At 45.4% G+C, this 21,391-nt stretch overlaps 1 protein-coding gene across 1 annotated transcript in view; it reads right to left on the reverse strand.

Annotated features, from left to right (window-relative positions):
- Nucleotides 1–21,391, reverse strand: part of LOC116952263 (cAMP-dependent protein kinase type II-alpha regulatory subunit-like) — a 105,157-nt gene that overhangs the window by 20,045 nt on the left and 63,721 nt on the right. Inside the window, exon 5 of the mRNA XM_032971454.2 lies at nt 12,548–12,654. Coding sequence (XP_032827345.1) covers nt 12,548–12,654 — 107 coding nt within the window. The remainder of the gene's footprint in view (nt 1–12,547; nt 12,655–21,391) is intronic.

The following is a 21,391-nucleotide window of genomic DNA, read 5'->3' on the forward strand; positions in this document are numbered from 1 at the left end:
TGAACTCAGACAGCCGTAAAGTCAGTGCTGGTGACCATTGTACTCGAACGTTAGACCGAGCTCGCACGACTCAAGAGTCCACAACTCTTCTTGCCTGGCACAGAGGAAAGCGGTCAGTGGGATGACATGGCGACAAGTCGCTACAAAAATAAGTAATATTTTTTTCTAAAAACACGCTTTAATGAAATGTACTGTACTAGTAATGGTCCCGAAGCTTGCCATAACATAAGGGGACCGTGGTGATTTACAGCCAACGTCAGTTGAGCGTGGACAATTAGACCCAAGCCGAAACATAACATATAAAAATAATGTTTTAAAATGTGTTTATTTTTTATGATAGAATATAGTATTGTCATCAGTATGACATAAGTATACCAAGTTTGCAGTCGATACCACATTGGGAAGTGGGTAAAAATTGAGTTACAAGATTTGAGGATACAAAAGAAAGAGTGAGTTAATAAAAAGCTTGTAAAAAAAGCTACCTTCGAGCGTGCATTGTACACCACACCAAAAGCACACTCGGATGGTCACGATTCGCTGGATTGACATCCTTACACCATCACTCAATTACTACTGAGGGCCTCAAGAAGGGATTTTAATATACGTAACCAAAACAGAGACACGGTTAACATCTTTGTTTGACGGGGGACTGTGGCGCTGCCGCACACAATCTGTTCTGTCATCGTGCGTGCCCAGAAATTGAGAGTGAATCTCGCCACGGACTGCTCCTGCACCTCGAGTGCTCCCCACTTGAGACGCCGTGTACCATGCCAGGTGTGTGAATCGTAACTAGTGCTTTCGAGATAGCCTTTATGCTACAAGAACAGTGCAGATACCGAATGTTCTCATTCAATTGGTTATTCATTGTGTAATTATTTGGAGGGGGTGGGGGGGAACCGAAAACAACGTCCCCAAGTTGATAAATCCTAAATTATCTGTACATGTTCCCAAGGGTACATCCGACACAACCTCCGCGCCGAATGCCGCATTCTGTCAAAAGGAAATTACGCAACTCAAAGGACCACTGAGTTGCGTCGGCCTGGAGGCAGCCGTGGGTAGTGCAGTGCACTACCCACGGCTGCAGTGCACTACCCACGCGGCGACCTTCGCCAGGCAATACTTGGCCACGATGAATATCGTTTGTGACGAGTGATATTTCAACCAACCCAAGGGCCCAAGCCCCCCCCCAACCGCCAACCCCCAACTTCACATTGACCAGTGCGGTGAAGTATAGTAAAACAATCCCTATGGCAGACACGGTGTGGGGAGGACTTCATGCGGCTGTGCATTGAGAAAGAGCTGCTGCATGTGGCATGATATAATGCTTAAAATTCACAAGCTCTGTTATTGTACACTTAGTTTACCTGTGCGATGGATGCATCGCAAACTTAGGGTGTAACATTTCCGAATTTAATTCGAGTTCTATCACTGGTGTAACGTCACTGGTGTAACGTCACTGGTGTCACGTCACTGGTGTAACGTCACAACTGTAACGCCACTGGTGTAACGTCACTGGTGTAACGTCACTGGTGTAACGTCACAACTGTAACGCCACTGGTGTAACGTCACTGGTGTAACGTCACTGGTGTCACGTCACTGGTGTAACGTCACAACTGTAACGCCACTGGTGTAACGTCACTGGTGTCACGTCACTGGTGTAACGTCACAACTGTAACGCCACTGGTGTAACGTCACTGGTGTAACGTCACTGGTGTAACGTCACTGGTGTAACGTCACAACTGTAACGTCACTGGTGTAACGCCACTGGTGTAACGCCACTGGTGTAACGTCACTGGTGTAACGTCACAACTGTAACGTCACTGGTGTAACGTCACAACTGTAACGTCACTGGTGTAACGTCACTGGTGTAACATCACTGGTGTAACATCACTGGTGTAACGCCACTGGTGTAACGCCATTGGTGTAACATCACTGGTGTAACATCACTGGTGTCACGTCACTGGTGTAAGGCCACTGGTGTGACGCCACTGGTGTCACATCACTGGTGTAACGTCACTGGTGTAACGTCACTGGTTGACGTCACTGCTGTAACGCCACTGGTGTGACGCCACTGGTGTAACGTCACTGGTGTAACACCACTGGTGTCACGTCACTGGTGTCACGTCACTGGTGTAATGTCACTGGTGTAACGCCACTGGTGTCACGTCACTGGTGTAACGCCACTGGTGTCACGTCACTGGTGTAACGCCACTGGTGTAACGTCACTGGTGTAACACCACTGGTGTAACGCCACTGGTGTGACGCCACTGGTGTGACGCCACTGGTGTAACGCCACTGGTGTCACGTCACTGGTGTAACGCCACTGGTGTCACGTCACTGGTGTGACGCCACTGGTGTAACGTCACTGGTGTAACACCACTGGTGTCACGTCACTGGTGTCACGTCACTGGTGTAATGTCACTGGTGTAACGCCACTGGTGTCACGTCACTGGTGTAACGCCACTGGTGTAACGCCATTGGTGTAACGCCACTTGGTGTGACGCCACTGGTGTGAAGTCACTGGTGTAACGCCACTGGTGTAACACCACTGGTGTCACGTCACTGGTGTAACGCCACTGGTGTCACGTCACTGGTGTAACGTCACTGGTGTAACGCCACTGGTCTCACGTCACTGGTGTAACGTCACTGGTGTCACGTCACTGGTGTAACGCCACTGGTGTAACGTCACTGGTGTAACACCACTGGTGTCACGTCACTGGTGTAACGTCACTGGTGTAACGCCACTGGTGTCACGTCACTGGTGTAACGTCACTGGTGTCACGTCACTGGTGTAACGCCACTGGTGTAACGTCACTGGTGTAACACCACTGGTGTCACGTCACTGGTGTAACGTCACTGGTGTCACGTCACTGGTGTAACGTCACTGGTGTAACGTCACTGGTGTGACGCCACTGGTGTAACGTCACTGGTGTAACACCACTGGTGTCACGTCACTGGTGTAACGTCACTGGTGTAACGCCACTGGTGTCACGTCACTGGTGTAACGCCACTGGTGTCACGTCACTGGTGTAACACCACTGGTGTCACGTCACTGGTGTAACGTCACTGGTGTAACGCCACTGGTCTCACGTCACTGGTGTAACGTCACTGGTGTCACGTCACTGGTGTAACGTCACTGGTGTGACGCCACTGGTGTAACGTCACTGGTGTAACACCACTGGTGTCACGTCACTGGTGTAACGTCACTGGTGTAACGCCACTGGTGTCACGTCACTGGTGTAACGTCACTGGTGTAACGCCACTGGTGTAACGCCACTGGTGTAACGCCACTGGTGTCACGTCACTGGTGTAACGTCACAACTGTAATGCCACTGGTGTAACGTCACTGGTGTAACGCCACTGGTGTAACGCCACTGGTGTAACGTCACTGGTGTAACGCCACTGGTGTAACGCCACTGGTGTAACGCCACTGGTGTGACGCCACTGGTGTAACGTCACTGGTGTAACACCACTGGTGTCACGTCACTGGTGTAACGTCACTGGTGTAACGCCACTGGTGTCACGTCACTGGTGTAACGTCACTGGTGTAACGCCATTGGTGTAACGCCACTTGGTGTGACGCCACTGGTGTGAAGTCACTGGTGTAACGCCACTGGTGTCACGTCACTGGTGTAACGCCACTGGTGTAACGCCACTGGTGTAACGCCACAACTGTAATGCCACTGGTGTAACGCCACTGGTGTCACGTCACTGGTGTAACGTCACAACTGTAACGTCACTGGTGTAACGTCACTGGTGTAACGCCACTGGTGTAACGCCACAACTGTAATGCCACTGGTGTAACGCCACTGGTGTCACGTCACTGGTGTAACGTCACAACTGTAACGTCACTGGTGTAACGTCACTGGTGTAACGCCACTGGTGTAACGCCACTGGTGTAACGCCACTGGTGTAATGTCACGAGACAATTACATTTTCGTTCAAAACTATGACAGCAGGCAGGGCTTTGAGAGTCACTTGAACTTCAAGACAAATATCCCCGTATAGCCTGAACAGACTGTTGGGGCAAGTGCTGTTAGCGAGCACCTATGAAAGCCGGCACGGCACACGAGGGGCTGGGTTGCCAGCACCACGCCTGGCGGCCTTTGTCTCCCCACTGGCAATGTTTATACACCCCACCGTGAACTTAATTGAAGCCGATTCGTATAATAATCGTCACTGATTAGCGGGAATCAAGCCCGAGTCGCCGGGTTCGTAGCGCAGTGCGCTAACAATTGCGCCGCTGCTCCCCATTGAACTTCAATCGGCCTCTTTACTAACGCACCGAGCCTGCCTTTAATCCACCATGCGCAGGGCATTTGTCACGTGTCTTACAATCCAGCATTTTTAATGTTCAGAGCCGAAGGTAACCAAGCCGAGACCATCGACTTGCTCAACTTGAGAACCCGGTTCAATCACGGGTGGTACAATCCTGGACTCGAACCAAGGATCTCAAATGTGCCGGCTCAGTGACCTCTGAGCCTCCTGGTCACCTAAATGGGTTAATTTTAAACTGAAATGACATCTCTTGTGAGTAGAAGTGTTAAAGTTAAACTTTTTAATCTTGGAAATAACTTTTATTGTGAAGATATTCATTCGAAAACTACACTTGACAGTTAATTACCTTTTAAAAACATTAAAAAAACTTTTTTAATATTCCCTGTCTCCCCTTACATGACTAAAAGTTGAGCTTAATTTTACAAAGAAAACGTGTTTATAGTTCAAATTATTAATGGAAAGTGGACTTACCTGTCCTGACAAAATATATAACAGTTCATATCTCTACAGATATGAAGTTTATATTTTTTTATATTAATGGTAAAAGCACGACTTTTCAAGCCAAAAACTAGGGGTGTAACGATCCACCCTCTTTGCCATTCTCAACGAGCTGTTACGATTCAGGCTTGCGAATCAATTCAAAATATCCATTTCTTATTCTTGGTTCTTTCGGTAAAGTCATGTTGAAGGGAAACAATTAAATATATATAAATCAATAAAATTCTCACGACGTTTCGACTGCAACACAAACAGTCATCATCAGGTGTGACTGTGTTGCAGTCGAAACGTCGTGAGAATTGTATTGTTTTATATATATTTTATTATTTTATTGTTTCCCTTCAACGTGACTTTACCGAAAGAACCAAGAATGTGAATCACTGCAGTCACGAAAGCTTTAAATCAAAATTTATCCATTTCTTTTTTATTTACATTAGAATGAATGTAGCGGTCTCTGGTTGCTGGAGAAATCATCGCGTGAACTCATTACAAATACCCGCAGAAATCAAAATGTAGATTCTTATGTTTAACCGGTAGGCTTTCATGACCAATATTATGATTGATAATTGTTATTTGGGTTCGATCACACGATGAAAATTTGTGTCGAACACCCTCCTCCACCCAATACAGCCAATTAATAAGTTGTCACGTGAACAAATGTGGCAATATTAAACTTATTTTAAAACAATTTTTGTATTTTACCAGGTGAGGCCCACTGAGCTCTAAAGCTCATTTTCAGAAGCGACCTGGCCACAAATGATAGCTCAATGAGGTGGCTCATCACGTGGAAATGTATAGCAGCCAAATAATTTAAATGCGTGTTTTTAAATGTGGAGGAAAAAACTGGAGGACCTGGAGAAAAATCCAGATGACCACAGGGAGAGAGACACGCAGACTCCAAATATGCAGGGTCGGAATCGAACCCACGACCTCCTGCATACCAGGCGAGGCAGACAACATCTCGTCACCGCGGCACCCCTTCAGCGGCAGCACCGGTTGGAAAGCGATCCGCAACATTTAAAAATTGTGGAGTCTGACGTTTCACTGACAGTTACAACCAGTATCAGCAGGTAGTTGCCAGATTTTCCGGTGGAACGAGTCACAGTGCATTACCACATCACTTGGCATCAGCGACAGTCATTAAAGGGAAAACAATTCCGTAAATAAAGTAAACTTACTCAGCTCGTACTAATATACGTTGCGATTCATACCTAATAACCACAAATTAAATGGACAATTATGATGAGGACGCATTGACAGAGAGGCAAGACAGACACTACCTTTCATCATTCAAAGGACACACAGCAGCTCGTTAAAAGTAGATTGATGTCAAAACGATGATTCGAATACAACGAGTAAATTTTGTATACTTCTTACTAGAAACCCAATGTATGAAGACGATAATGATTGTACAGACAGGCAAGGCGGACACCACGCTCCGTCATTCACAATGGGCGCCGCCAATGCAGGTCGTTAACAGGAATTTGATTCCAAATGCTGGGGTTGCGCGGAGCAGGCGACAAAGACGGAATTCGAGATGAGCTGTGCTCTGGTGCAAGGGACTGCAGCTTGCTCTCAAACAAAACACGGAGCAACGAAGCCAGGGAGCGTTCAGACAAGGTAAATAACACTCACAACATTCATCACTTCCTCCACAACCACATTACATTCCCTTTGTGGCAACCCACACACCTTAGGAGATTTCATCTGCTGCTCATCAATGTACTAATTTGTTGTATGGTAAGCGGGTATTATGTAAGGCACAGTAATATCTCACGCGTTATCTAGGTTGGTTCATAAGACGTGATTTATTTGAGGGCGGGGGGGGGGTGTTGTGTTCAATTCTAAGTGTGCCGTGAGTGTCTGGTCAGGTGTTGGACCAAGGCGTCTTCATGAGGAACTCTCTGGCCGTGAGCACTGCACTAGCCCGCATGCGAGAAATGGTTACGACTACCCACGAGGGACCACGACGTGACATGACCCCAGCAAGGCGAAATCAATGAGTCCGCATGAACACGTGGGCAGAAATTATTCAACAACGCCATTAGATACTACAGTGCAAGCCCCACAATGGTAATTGGTTATTGATGGAAATTATAAATGACTTCTGAGTGGATTACATTTGTGACTGTATAGCTGACTAAATAATGACAGCAACTGCATACAATCTACGAACTTTAAACTTTACAAAAATTGCGTAGGCTGTTGTCAACTAGAATAAGGCTGTGACTGAAAATAAATGCCAACTAAATTAACACCGCACGTAAATATAACCTGAAAGGGGTCCTTTCAACTGCACGCGTGTCAATAAAGACCAGTTGGCGAAGGATTAACGCTCTTTCTCTTATGGGTACCCACAGCGCAAAGCAAACAGGGAGAAGCACACGGCAAAAGCAGCCGTGGGGTGGGCAAAGTGCCGAGGACTGATTGCCCCATCGCGCCACGATTACGGTCAAAAAGTTTTGTCAGCGCCGTTCGCCGGAATTGCCTAACGGTCAGCCGGGATTTGCACCGAGCGAGCACTGAGCATATTCCGTTGCAGTAGTGGGAAAACTGTTTGGAAGGGCAATTTGTTGTTGATGTTTTTTCCTCCTCCCCCACCCTCATTGCATTCCAGCGTGAAGCAATAACTGCATTTTAGGCACTACAAAACGGTGGTGTCGTAATGTGGAACGTTTCCGGCTCTAATTAGCGGGTCAGCTGGATGACGCACGTGACGCGGGTGCCAATATGAAGCGGTGACAATTTATTTTTGGCTGAGAGTGAGAGCGTGCAAAAAGAAGGGCGGAGAGAGAAGCGCTCGGAATTACAGAAGCGCATACACAGATTGTTGAGAAAAGTGAACGGGCTTGGGCAGGACGTGTCGATAGGAGGGATGGGTGTGCGGCAATACGCTGGCGGTAAAGAACCAGAGCGGGAACCGCACCCGGGAAGCCAACCACCGGGGAGAGATGGAGCGACGCAATCGGCTCACATGCTGGAGTGAGATTCACTGGGGAAGTCGGGAGCTGGGGGGGATGGCAACGACATGGCAAGGCCTTTATCCAGAAAGTGGAAAGGCCACATCTCACCGTGATGGTGACGATGACAATGGTAAGGCAGGACTTGCACTTACACGTTCGCCTGCTTGAAATGTAACTGCCAGAACACATTTTCCTCCTTTTATAACGCCTCAATGCCCATAATTGTGATCACAAAGGCCCGCACAGATGCTTCAAATTCTGTGAATGGGGCGTCTACAGAGAGGCTGATAAGAATCTGATTGTGCTTGCATAAGATCATGATGTCAAGTTAATTTAACACGTAGGCTTTCGCGACCAATATTATTAATAATAAAGGTTTTTGGGTTAGATCGTGTTATTTATAAATGTGTCGTAACCCTCCACCACCCGACATGGCCAATCAGCAAAAAAAAGTGTCACATTGACAAAATACAAATAATTCACTACTTTAGCCCACCGGTGTGTTGAAGAGTGAATCCACAATATTTACAGTTTGAGTACGACGTTTCGCTGGTAATTACATTCAGCATCATCGGGCAATTCGCCAGAATGGTAAAGCCCTCGCTTGCTCCCGGTCTTAAATAGAGCAGCAGGGTGACGTCATCATTTAACTCATTTCAGGTGCAGTGATTTGAGGTGGAGGGGGGGGGGAGTATTGTAATTATGCAATCGATTAGTAATCAGTCAATGGTTATGATTAGTAATGAGTTGTAGATAAGTAATTAGTTGTAATGTGTGATAGTGATTATAAGCTATGTTAGTAATCCGTTAATTACTATGTGTTTCCCCTATAAGGAATTGTAATATGTATTATTTAATAATACGCTTCCAGGCCGCACTAAGCCTGTAGCTGTCAAAGCGATAAAAGTTATTTTTATTTCTCTCAATTTTAATGGATTCTCGAATTAGTCTTTGCCAGTAATAATAAGTTTTACACAACACTTCAACGTTATCAAAATCAATTGAGTGTCCTTGTTGACAAGCATGTTCTGCCACTGCCGACAGTTGTGTTTGAGATCATTTAATATTTCTTTGATGTTCTTTTAGTCTTACGCTGATGTTACGTCCCGTCTGTCCAATATAGCATCTGCCACATAAACAATTAATCCGATATACACCTTCTGTTGATAATTTAGGTAATGCGTCTTTAGTGCAAGATACTAGTTTTTTAATTTTGTGTACTGTACCAAATCTTACTGTAATGTTTTGCTTTTGCAAAACACGGGCTAATTTGTCAGTTACTCCTGAGATATATGGAATTTTTATTGTTTTAACAATCTGATCGCTTTCAGCAATCGGATTAACTTTTATCGCTTTGACAGCTACAGGCTTAGTGTGGCCTGGAAGCGTATTATTAAATAATACATATTACAATTCCTTATAGGGGAAACACATACTAATTAACGGATTACTAACATAGCTTATAATGACTAACACACATTACAACGAATTACTAATCTACAACTCATTACTAATCATAACCATTGACTGATTACTAATCGATTACATAATTACAATACTCCCCCCTCCACCTCAAATCACTGCACCTGAAATGAGTTAAATGATGACGTCACCCTGCTGCTCTATTTAAGACCGGGAGCAAGCGAGGGCTTTACCATTCTGGCGAATTGCCCGATGATGCTGGATGTAATTACCAGCGAAACGTCGTACTCAAACTGTAAATGTTGTGGATTCACTCTTCAACACACCGGTGGGCTAAAGTAGTGAATTATTTGTCTTTTGTCAACGTGACACTTTTTTTTGCTGATTGGCCGTGTCGGGTGGTGGAGGGTTACGACACATTTATAAATAACGCGACCTAACCCAAAACACCTTTATCATGAATGTCAAGTTAAACTGGACCTCTCTGCCAGGATTTGTACAAATCTGACCATGCTTGCGCCCTAAGCTAAGCACTGTGGGGTTCAAGCCGGCAGAGCCGCAATTTGATTACATCAGGGATGGGGAGCCCACAGGCCACCGGACGGATATGACCCACGACCTAATTTCGTAGGTACAGCCCGTGGAATTCAATTCAACGCGGCCATCATTCCATATGGCCCACAAGCAATAATGAACTTGTCTTAGCATTTAATGTTAAAAGTGTCGATATATATAATTTGATACTTATTTACCTTCACTGCGAGCATCTTGGTTGTTCTAATCAGATACTAGAGTGGAATGTTTGTCGACCTGGCAAAAAACGAGTTTATAATCTATGCGCGTTCGGTCACCACCGCCACTGCAGGCCTACCCCCCCCCCCACCCCCCCCTGGTGTGACGGAAATTACCGAGCTGACAGCGTTAACGTCTGGCCACTCGCCAAAGCTTTTTGAAAGTCCTATTCTGCCATTGCTACAGAAAAAAGGTTACCTAACACCCCGACTTAGGGGAACAATCTGCAACGAGCACGAGGAAGTTCGGTAACAAACACCATGACAAGCCACTTGGTTGAACTAGCTATCATTTGTGGCCAGGTCGCTACTGAAAAAGAGAACCCATAGCTTTAGCTGCTGAAATTAAAAAAATAGTTGAGCTTTTTTGTGATTTGCTTAACTTTCCTATACTTTGCACTCGTATCGTGTTTATGTATTGTTTGCCGTTATAACCTTCTACCTTGCCCCGACTGGACATCTGTGAAAAATCTCCTTACAGCTCATCGGGTTCCTGAGTCGTGGATGGCGGCACGCTAGACTCGCGGAGGTAGCCGGAAGTTGAAACAACGTCTGAGGGGGTCACAAATTTCACCGCACTTCCGATCACCCAGCAGTGCTTGTGCACCACGGGGACCGATCGGCAGGCTCGTGCGCCGTGAGGTTAAGAGTACAGGTACACTGCCCGACCCCTTCCAAGACGTCTGGCCAGGGTGGAAGAGTAGCCCAAACACCCTCTTGTACAGCTTTCTCCAGTGGAGGCCACCCTCCACCAGCAGTGGCACGAGCAAGCAAGTGCAGGGCCGCGCCTTTGCCTTCAGCACAGTCAACTGGCCCTATTGCACAACTGCCGGTTTCCAACCTCTGCTGCCCCGGCCGTCTTGACCCTCTGGCCAGGAAGTGAGATTAACTGTATGGTGCACCCACGGGGAGCTCGATGGCAGACAGTGACACATCACAACACGTGAGCGTAATAATACGGCGCACGCAGTCAGATTGCTTTTGGGCAATGAACGTTTCGCTTGCGTCTTATCTCAGTCCACGCCACGGCGATTGACGATGGTTCGTTATTATTAATAGGGGCGTTTACCCTGGGTAAGCGCCCCTATTAATACCCAGGAGAGAATCACCAAGTGTTGTGATTCGCTTTCAGGAGGAACCTGACTAGTTTTCGCAGTGGGGGGTTGGGTGGGAGATGGATTGCATTGCAGATTCCAATTGAGCCGTCGTTTGCGTGTCTGTCTTTTTATTTGGACCATGACGTGTTTTTGTATTGTTTGTTGCTGTAACTTTCTGACCCACCCTTGCTGGACATCTGTGAAAAAGAGCTTTATAGCTCATCAGATTCCTCCAGGATAAATACAGACTCTGATTCTGACTTACAACAGCAAACTCAGACTCTTTTGAGACAGCTAAGGCCCATTGAGCTATACAGCTATTTTCCGAAGGGCGACCTGCACAGAAAAGTGGCAACAATGGCACATTGCAAGGGATGGTACGTGGGATAAAATAATAATTAAAATCTAAAAAACACGTTCAAAACAAGAAATGAGACGGCAACAGCAGCGTAGGACCATACCTACGTGTCTCAACAGAGGCAGCGGATATCGATCTTTAAAAATAATAACACGAACCACACCTTCTTTATGTTGCTCTTCACCAAGCCATATGCAAGCAGAAAGAACGGAGCGTAAATATTTGGCGTGGTTTCATCACTGCGCTATATCCCCCCCCACACCACACACAATGTAAGCAAAATCAAAATTTTGAGGTGAGAAGCTCTGGTTGAGGTCTGATGGAATGACCCGAGTATGAAAGTCAATGATGTTCACCAATTGCCATAAAACATCATCATCGCCGAATGTTTTTTACAAATTTACTCCACGTTTATTTTTGTGTAACCAGGTGAGAGCTCAAGAGACCAGGCAGGATGAGTCATTTGCAAGAGTGACCTCGGGCATCAGTCTGCTAGTAGGGGGGCAATGCTTGCTATGTATAGTCCACAATTATGTAATTTCCGATGTCATTTTAAAATTTGGCAAATTTGGACCCCGACTCCAGCACACGGTGGCGAGATGTTAACTACCTCGCCTGATATACAGAACATCGTGGGTTCGATACCAACCCTGATGCCTGCATATTTGGAGTTTGCATGTTCTCCTCGTGGTCACGTGGATTTTTATCCGGGTTCCACGGTTTTTCCCTCCACATTTAGAATCAACATGCGTTTAGAGTATTTGGCTGCTATAAATTTCCACATGATATTCCACTTCGTAGAGTTATCATTTGTGACCAGGTCGCTTCTAAAAAAGATCTACATAGCTCAGTGGGTCCTATAGTTTTAGTTTACTCTTGCGAATGACATTAGGGGTCTTTAAAGTTCAGAATGAGTTAAGCGGACGGCGTATCGCATTATTTGTGGTCATTGCACACACAGTGACAATTAGGGCAGCCGCTGGATTTTAACCGTGAACCTCTGCAACAAGTGGCAAAAGTACCCACCACCAATGGGCCACTTTGCCTCTCCAAACAGCCTCGACCCCCTGCCCCCCCCCTCTCTCAATCCTGACCCCAATTGGGGGGGGGGGACATTTTGGCGACGGCACCACCCCCCACCTCTCGATGACGTAGAAGTTGTCGCCGTCGTCGCCCTGGTCGATGACGTGCTCGCCGTTGTCCACCTGGCGCTCAAACATCGCGTCCAGCACCTGGGAGAGCTGCTCCTGCGTTCGCGAGCGAGCGGGGAGACACGCACGCAGTACGGTGATGAGATGTTAACTCCCTCGTCTGGTATAGAAGGAGGTCGTGGGGTTGATCCCGACCCTTGATGCCTGCATGTTCTCCCTGAAGTGATTGCGTGGCTTCTTCTTTAAGTCCTACGGTTTTTCTCTCCACATTTATAATGAATGCGTGTTTATAGTATTTGGCTTTTATAAATGTCCACGTGATACGCCACTTCATTGAGCTATCAATTCTGGTCAGGTAACTTCTGAAAAAGAGCTATACAGCTCAGTGAGCCTTACCTGGTAAAAACATTCATATTAATAAAATAGTTGAAACTAAATAAACAAACAGTCGGTAACATCTCCTTCACATATCCATCTCATATTCATCCACGTGATTTTTTTTTTCTTAACAACCCATGAGTCGCATTGCCTTCTGGGAGCACGTGTTTTAACTCGATCATTACTCTGCCGATTATTCAAATACTTGACTCGTCGGATAGCATGGACATTGTTGTAAAAAAATGGTTCAACCTATGTTCCCACGTGTGACGCTGGACGGGAAGTGATGGGCAGGGCTTGGTGATGTCATGGGCATTCTCAGCCACATCGAGCAGGTCGTGGCTGGTACGGGGGTTTCTCGCCTTCATTAATAGAGCACTGGAATCTATCTTGTTATTATTTGTTGTCATCACCATCATCAGCTATGGTCAATGGATTTGTAGAGGTGTTAACTACACACTGTTCGGTAACCTGCATTGCCACCAGGTATCAAAGGGGCAGTGCAGCGCTACCTCTGTGTGAATAACGGTTGGGGTCAGACGAGGTGAACTGGATCGTAGCCACAGTTTGGTAAGAACCAATCAGACAGTTCCACGTGGGAATGTGGGATTGGTTACACCTGGCCACAAACAAGTGTAAGAAGGGTAACCACGCAAGCACGGGGAGTTCTCTCCCTACACGAAGACCGAAGCCCGGGCTTAAGATTAGCTAGGACCCTGGACCCAGCCTTCCAGCCCTTCTATGGGCTAAGGCTCAGCGTACCCAGTGGTCAGGACCCACCGGGCCAGCAGTGGGTCAGACAGCCTCCCCTAGGTCCCTGCCGGAGGACTCTGGGATAGCGGTAGACGTGTAAGTCCCGCCAAGATAGGAGGCTGTACCTCCTTAGGCTAGGATAGCGGTAGACGTGTAAGTCCCGCCAAGATAGGAGGCTGTACCTCCTTAGGTATCAAGGAGACCTGTGTGTAGGTTACGCTGAGTCCGGAGGCTGTACCTCCTTAGGGTATCGGGTGATGGGACCGTATACCCCTCCGTGTGTTAAGGACTGTGTAAGAGAAGAATTACAATCAACAGAGTGTGCCTCATAAGAAGTTTATTCGTCTTTATAAACACTACAGACTGGTGGATCAATCAGTCCTGCAGATGTGATAGCTCACCTAGCTAGAGCCTGGACTCAAACCTTGCATCCTGCTACATCTTGCAACTCTCACAGCGTCAATAACTAAAGTACTCTGGGCATTCACTTGCACAGCCCTTTTGTAAATTCACTGCTGGATGAGGGCCTTCTCACGCCGTGCGGGCCATGGGGAAGCTATTTGAGCATACTTCACCATGCCGGTAAGGGCGGGTTGGTGATAGGTGGGGAGAGGCAAGGATAGGGGGCATAGAAGTACAGTGCAGATATTGACTTAACTGCAACTGCCCTCTGCTGCCCACAACATTTTCCCGCAGTCTATGACACCTATTTAACGCTGAGCGGTCACGATTAAAGGCTCAAACCTGCTTAGCTTGGTCACGACGCACATTCGAGCTGCATGATCGGCTGTAACCGAGCGAGTGATGTAAATTGTAATCGCGTTCTCGATGGGCGAGAAAAGCTGAAATTTGGCGAATACATTTTGATTTAAAGCTTTCGTGACTGCATGGATTCATCTTCTTGGTTCTTTCGGTAAAGTCACGTAGAAGGGAAATAATAAAATAATAAAAATAAAACATAATAAAATAAAATTATCACGACGTTTCGGCCACAACACAAGCAGCCGTCTTCAGGTGAAGAAACAGAACTGTTGGGAAGACAGCGTTCCAATGAACACTGCTGAGCTTGGCAGCGTCGTTTAAGCTGGGTGGGAGGAGCAGAGCGCCTTGACAAAGGAGTTTACATATCAACAGAAGAATTTAGCATTGAAGTAGCTAAGTTAATGTGATAGATTAGCAGGATGTTAAAGTCAGAAATTAGCATGTAACTGGGAGATTATATTAAGCATTACACTGAAAGGTACTAAGAGATTAGCAGGATGTTAAAGTGAGAAATTAGTATGTAACTGGGAGATTAGCATGATGTTATTAGGGTTGGTAGAATAATACATAATGTAATTTTACAAGTCTAATATTATTATAGTCTAAAGTAACGCATGGTATAATTCAATGGTGGGTTTGTCTATGGAAGTGTATAGTACGGTGTATAGTCGTGTAATGTAGAAAAGAGTTTAGTTGGAGGCATATCAATATAATGCATAATGTTAGAGTTTATATTGGGCTGTGTATACGATATTATACAGTGTAGTTTAGATTGGAAGGTATAATATTGTAATGTATAGTAGTCTAGTTTATAGCATCGTTGTAACGCAGCACAGGACAGAGTAGCGCACCGTGGTTGTTTCTCTCTCCCCCCTCCTCCGTTCCGAGCATAGATGGACTCGTCCGTCTGAACGCTCGCCGCTTTCCGTGGTGCTAACGTTGAAAAGAAACCGCTACTTTTTTCGACATAGAATTGTAATGTATAGTGACTTATTGTTAGTAGCTCAGCTGATTGGATAGTATATTGAGCTATTGATAATATTGATGTAATTTATATTTTAGTTTTTATCAGTTTACTATATGGTATTCATCATATAGTGTAGTGTATACCCAGTTACTTTATGTTAATAGCTCAACCTATTGGAGAATATATTGAGTACATTGATTATATTGATGTAGTTTATATTTAGTTCTTTCACATCGGTTTATTGTATGATAGGTGGGTAGTTGCAGTTCTTTAGCGTTAATATACTAAATGTCTCTGTTGATATGTAAACTCTGACTTTAACATAGCCACTTCCGTGACCAGTTACATGCTAAATCCTCACATTAATATCATGCTAATCTACCAGTTACATGCTAATTTCTCACTTTAACATCCTGCTAATCTCTTAGTACCTTTCAGTGTAATGTTTAATATAATTTCCCAGTTACATGCTAATTTCTGACTTTAACATCCTGCTAATCTATCACATTAACTTAGCTACTTCAATGCTAAATTCTTCTGTTGATATGTAAACTCCTTTGTCAAGGCGCTCTGCTCCTCCCACCCAGCTTAAACGACGCTGCCAAGCTCAGCAGTGTTCATTGGAACTCTGTCTTCCCAACAGTTCTGTTTCTTCACCTAAAGACGGCTGCTTGTGTTGCGGCCGAAACGTCGTGATAGATAATTTTATTGTTTTATTTTTATTATTTTATTATTTCTCTTCTACGTGACTTTACCAAAAAACCAAGAAGATTTGGCGAATAAATTGCAGCCTGGACATCGATTGGTTTCACTCATGGGACAGTGGTCAGTCTCAAGTTTGTATTTTCTTCGAATCTTACGCTAAACACTTACAAATATATGAGCCCCATCACTAGTGAATTTCCGTGGAGTGTGACATTGAAGCCAACTGAAAGTGGGCGAGATCTGATATTTAGTTACGAGCATACACTATGGTGGTGCTAACAGTTATATACGATGTTGCATCTACTTCTAAGTCAATGTTCAGGAAACTCAGCCAGCCGCAGAAAAAATATTCTAGATGATTTTGTTTCTTACTTATTTGTGCCTCATCTCTCCTACTGCAAGAGAACCAGAGATGGATGGATGCAGACATCAGAAAATCCTCACATCGTTCTGTCACTGAAATGGTTAACGCTCGAGACTGACGACTCAAAAGCACAACTTCAGATGCAATGCAGAATTATTATTTTTTGTAAAATAAATGGTACATGCAAAACAAAGGTGCCAGATAATGAGCAGTCGGGCCCAATTCAACAAGATTTATGACCTTAAAATCGCATCCCTACTTAATGTAGGGCTTCACTCCCATAATAGACAGAGTAGCACAACACATCCCCAGTGGCAGAACACCTGTTTATTCAGCAGTGCAGGTGACGAGTCTCCAAGGAAGACTAAATGTGTGTGTGTGACGAGTATCCAAGGGCGACTAAACGTGCATGCGTGTGTGAATACCGTAGCCACATCACAGTGTATGAGAAACAAATCATAACAAAGAAACACTCTATAAACAAAAAGATCTTCCCAAATCCTCCACAAATCTTCCCTAAGCCAGACAGCCCTGCAGCCTTGTCACTGTTCAATTAACAAAATGGACAAAAGCTGGTTGTTGCTCATCATTTGCTGCTGTGTCACCACGACCCAAGACTAATTTGTGCAAAGGTGCGAATGAAAATGCATACACCGCCGTCGCTAATCAATGAGTAGTCTCCTTGGATACTCCTTGGTTGTTAGAAAAACAGAATGGTAACGTATGACATTGGTTCTCTGGTGCTACTCTGCAATTGCTTGCCTACGTCGCTGCAGATGGCAGGGCCTTGATTTAGAGGGAGCTCTAAATGGTACTTGACCTACTCCTCCACGCTGACCAGATGTCTTGAAAGCGATGGGAGTACCCACATTTTACCCCACCGTATGCAACCTGCCCATCGACTAACTGTGGTGTACCCGATTATACTGCTGGGTTGGATAGAGGCGGGCCGATGGATTTAAGAAGCTTGCGCCGTGAGAGGGACTCGAACCTGTGCCCATTGGATTCAAAGTACAGTGTGCTAACCAATAAACCACCACAGCAGCTATTAATATTATAATTTCCTATGAATGAATTCCGATTGACCCGAGTTTGAGTCCTGCCAGTGGTTAAGGTCAGAGGTGAGCACACCAGGTTCAAGCCCGAGGTGAGACTTCCAACTGAAATGGCAACAAAAAAGTTCTTAAACTCGATTCGAAGCGTTCGTGACTGCAACTAGTTTGATGATCCAAATTCAGCCAAGGGGAAATTCACCGTTTAGAAATGGCTCAAACAAAATGTGTTGCTCCCATAAGAATTAAGGAAACTGTTTATGGAAATAATTTCCTTCCTTAAAAGACGTCTTTAGCCTCAGGCATGTCCAAGTAAGGTCCCCGGAGCATCGTGTTTACTCTGCTCAACTCCCACGGTGGTATCTTAGTAACCATCAGGCAGCGTACAGCGAAATTATAAAACCAAACTCGACAAATTCTAAGAAACACAAATGGCAGACGGACAAGAGTGAGAATTGTTCATCACCGAGACCTCGTATCAGACAAGGTCAAAGGTCGCACAGCCGTAAACGCATACGGTATAGCTCGGGCCTGTAAACATAACTTTTATAATACTGCAGAAACCTCTTTTATCGCAGGGGGCCAACGGATTTAGCTTAGTCACGTGTCAAAAGTCGTAACTATGCATCAAATGCCGTGGCATTCCACTGATTGTGCTACCTCCTGTGTGAATGGCCTCTGACCCAATCACCTTGAATGTGTCCAAATGTGTCGGAGCTTGGAAGCTATGCAGCCATTAAGCCTGGTTAGTACTTGGGATAGGAGATCACCAGGGATTAGCAGGTATTGTCGGCTTGGGCTGAGAAGTTGTCAGGAAAAGGCTGGACAGCGTTGGATTCTTGAACCTATTTGTGAGGGTGCTTTGAGTGCCGTCGCAAACTCATACGCTTGGTCGGTTTTCTCCACAGGGTTCCACTTTACCCCCCATATGCCTCACTAAAGCTCATTAATAGACTTGACCAAGCATCCCAATGCAACAAGCAGCAGCAGCACCACCCTCCTGAAAACAAGTCTTGAGACTCGGTAAGGCTTTCCTCAGGCAAATAAATAGCAGTGTAATTTTTATCATTAAAGGCTCCATTTTTCCACGAGAGCTTCATCATTCAACTTGTTTCTTGCACAGGAAAACTATTGGCGTCTGCATCTGATGGGCTAATGCATGGCTAATGACACAGGATAAGAACGAGGATTTGGCAGTGTCCACCTCCGTTGTAAAGTGAGCAATGTCATCAGTGAAGCACATGGATACTTTGTGACGTCCCATCGTAAGCCGCATTTGTTAATTTAAGAAAAATGTGTTTTGATTATGCTTCTACGCATTGGTCAAAACACTGTGTGACCTTATTCTTTGGTTCTTTCGGTAAAGTTACGTAGATAGAAAAATCATAATAAAAAAACGAAAGTTTTAAGTCAAAATTTACTGTGCGATCTTATTTGGAAATATGTATAATAATAGACGTTTCGGGAAATGTGCCTCGATCATCTGCTATAAATAAGGGCCATTGCCCAAACTGTAACTTGTATTTATATATTTACTAGCTTTACTACCCGGCTTCACCTGAGATTTGTATTCTTGTCTTGGATTAATACACCACACACGGCGTACGCGGAGGGTGGTGGGGGGGATGCGTGAAGTCAGCAGGCGCACTGCGTGACGCTGCCGCATGCGGGGGACGTCACAGATGTGACGTCACCGCTCACTTGCCGTGCAAAATATATCCATTTACACTTTTAGCATTGTGTACAGCCTGGAAGCTACCCACATGCCAAATTTCAAGTTTGTTGCATGTCGGGAAGTATGCTAAACATTTTGAACAGACACAATCACAAATTTCCCTTTTACATATTTATAAGATGTTCCTTTTAACTAAAAGTTAATTAGGTCGACAGCAAAATAACCTGTTTACAGCTCACTTGCCTATCTGGGTTTCAATTCACTGCTCCCTTGATGGCAAATCGGTCCTAAAATGGCACCGTCACTGAACAACCCTTTGTTTGGGCAGTATCACGTTTTATCACGCAGTAGTATCGCGCAACCAACATGCCTGCAGTAAAAGCCCGATTAGGACCGGGTTGCACGTGAGACTCTGAGCTCACAAATGTATCAGAGCACTCTCCCCGTAGTTAGTTACACGCTATCATCGGGAGTAGAAGATGGCAGCCCACTCTGTTAAGTGAGAAATCACGACAAACGCTATCAACGCGGCAACCTAACATCGATCATTGACCTCAGTCTCCAGAGCAACACCAACACTAGCCACGCCCAATGGCCCTGTTCTGGGACAAACAACACACCAGATAGGCCCTGGGACAAGTTTCCTCCAACTTAACATTGAGGGACTCTCCTGGGCGAAATGCGAGTATCTCGAGAACATAATGAAACCATATGTAAGAACAATCGATTTTTTTTATTACAAGTTATTTTTATTCACTGAAGTTGGCTGCGTGGGGATGGATGGGAGTAATTGTTACACGTGCGGGTGACTGAATTTTATTTTATTTGTTACACAGGTGTTCTCGTTTAGCAAGATGTCTGGCTATTTTACAATTGAAATCCGTGCTGGTGCATGAGCACAGCAGTAGCAACACAAACAAAAACATGTTAATATTGCAAACGATGGCAAGGCTCTTAACAAATGTTGCACAAGTAACAATCGAGAAATGTTAATTGGTCAAGTGAACACATCGACAACCATGACTAATCCACTGCTGGATAAAGGCCTCCCCCAACCCCCCCCCCCACCGCAAGCCGTTGCGACAATCCATCGAGCTTCAGCACACGAGCAGATTTAATAGTTTCATTTCCACGGCAGTTATCCTCTAGGGCACGATTCCCTCCCTTGGCTGCCACTCCATGGTTATGATTGCCCAAAAGTCATCAACCCTTCAACCCAAGTTTCCTGACTGAAGCCCGCTTCCTTATCTAAAGAATCAAAGCCCACTAACTTATCTCAGCAGTCGATACAATGTCTTTAACTTTCTTGTGTTCTCTATCGCATGTGTTGACGTTCCTCCTCCTCCTTCTGTCTGTCAATGTAATTCCAAGAAAACACCTCTCTGCGCTTCTTTGCATACTTTTTGAATTATTATAAGGCTAAAAAAAGTAATATAATTTCCTGATCTGGGACAGCCTCACCAAGTCTCAAGCCTCTTCTTTGCGAGGGTCCTGCACTGGGATGTTTGGCCACTGCAGACACGAAGGGGGAGATAGTGCTCAAAGCTCTGCACAAATTGATTCAAGAATCAATTTCTGTACTTCCATCTCTGTAGCCCAAACCCACAACACCCGCTATATTCCCAGGAAGTATTGCTTGCAGGGTACATTGTGGTATGTCATTCAAAAGTTCCGATATGCTATCTCACATAATTTTTTCACAAATTTTTTTATTTTTCCAAATGACTGAATTTACAGTGCTTTGCTAATCCACTGCCTCCCCATGCCATGTCATCATGGGGATTTGTGACCATACTTCACAAAGCTGATCGGTGGGGTTTGGTGAATTAAGATGACAATCCAGGTCCAGGAACCCAGATCTCGCTTGTGTAGAGGTGTTACGGGAGGGTGACAAGCGGTTGTATAACGGTGGCCACAAACACGTCCGCTACGGCCACCACCCTGGGGGGCTGTGGGGGATGCTGTGATCCTTCCCAGCACCACCCCTCAGTGAGAGACAGTATAAAAGGTGGGACCCGGGGAGCTGAGAGGCAGTTCAACTGAAGCAAGATGAAGATCCAGTGAATAAAGAATATTGACTAGCCAGACCCTGGAACTCCTTTGGCCCGCTGTCCTTTTGAGGGCCGGGCAGAGCAAGCCAGGGTGCGGCACCAGAGCCGCAAGGGCCGATGTCCTTC

The sequence above is a fragment of the Petromyzon marinus genome, chromosome 46, assembly GCF_048934315.1.
Source record: "Petromyzon marinus isolate PM22_M1 ecotype Great Lakes invasive population chromosome 46, UKy_Petmar_22M1.pri1.0, whole genome shotgun sequence".
Taxonomy (NCBI): domain Eukaryota; kingdom Metazoa; phylum Chordata; class Hyperoartia; order Petromyzontiformes; family Petromyzontidae; genus Petromyzon; species Petromyzon marinus.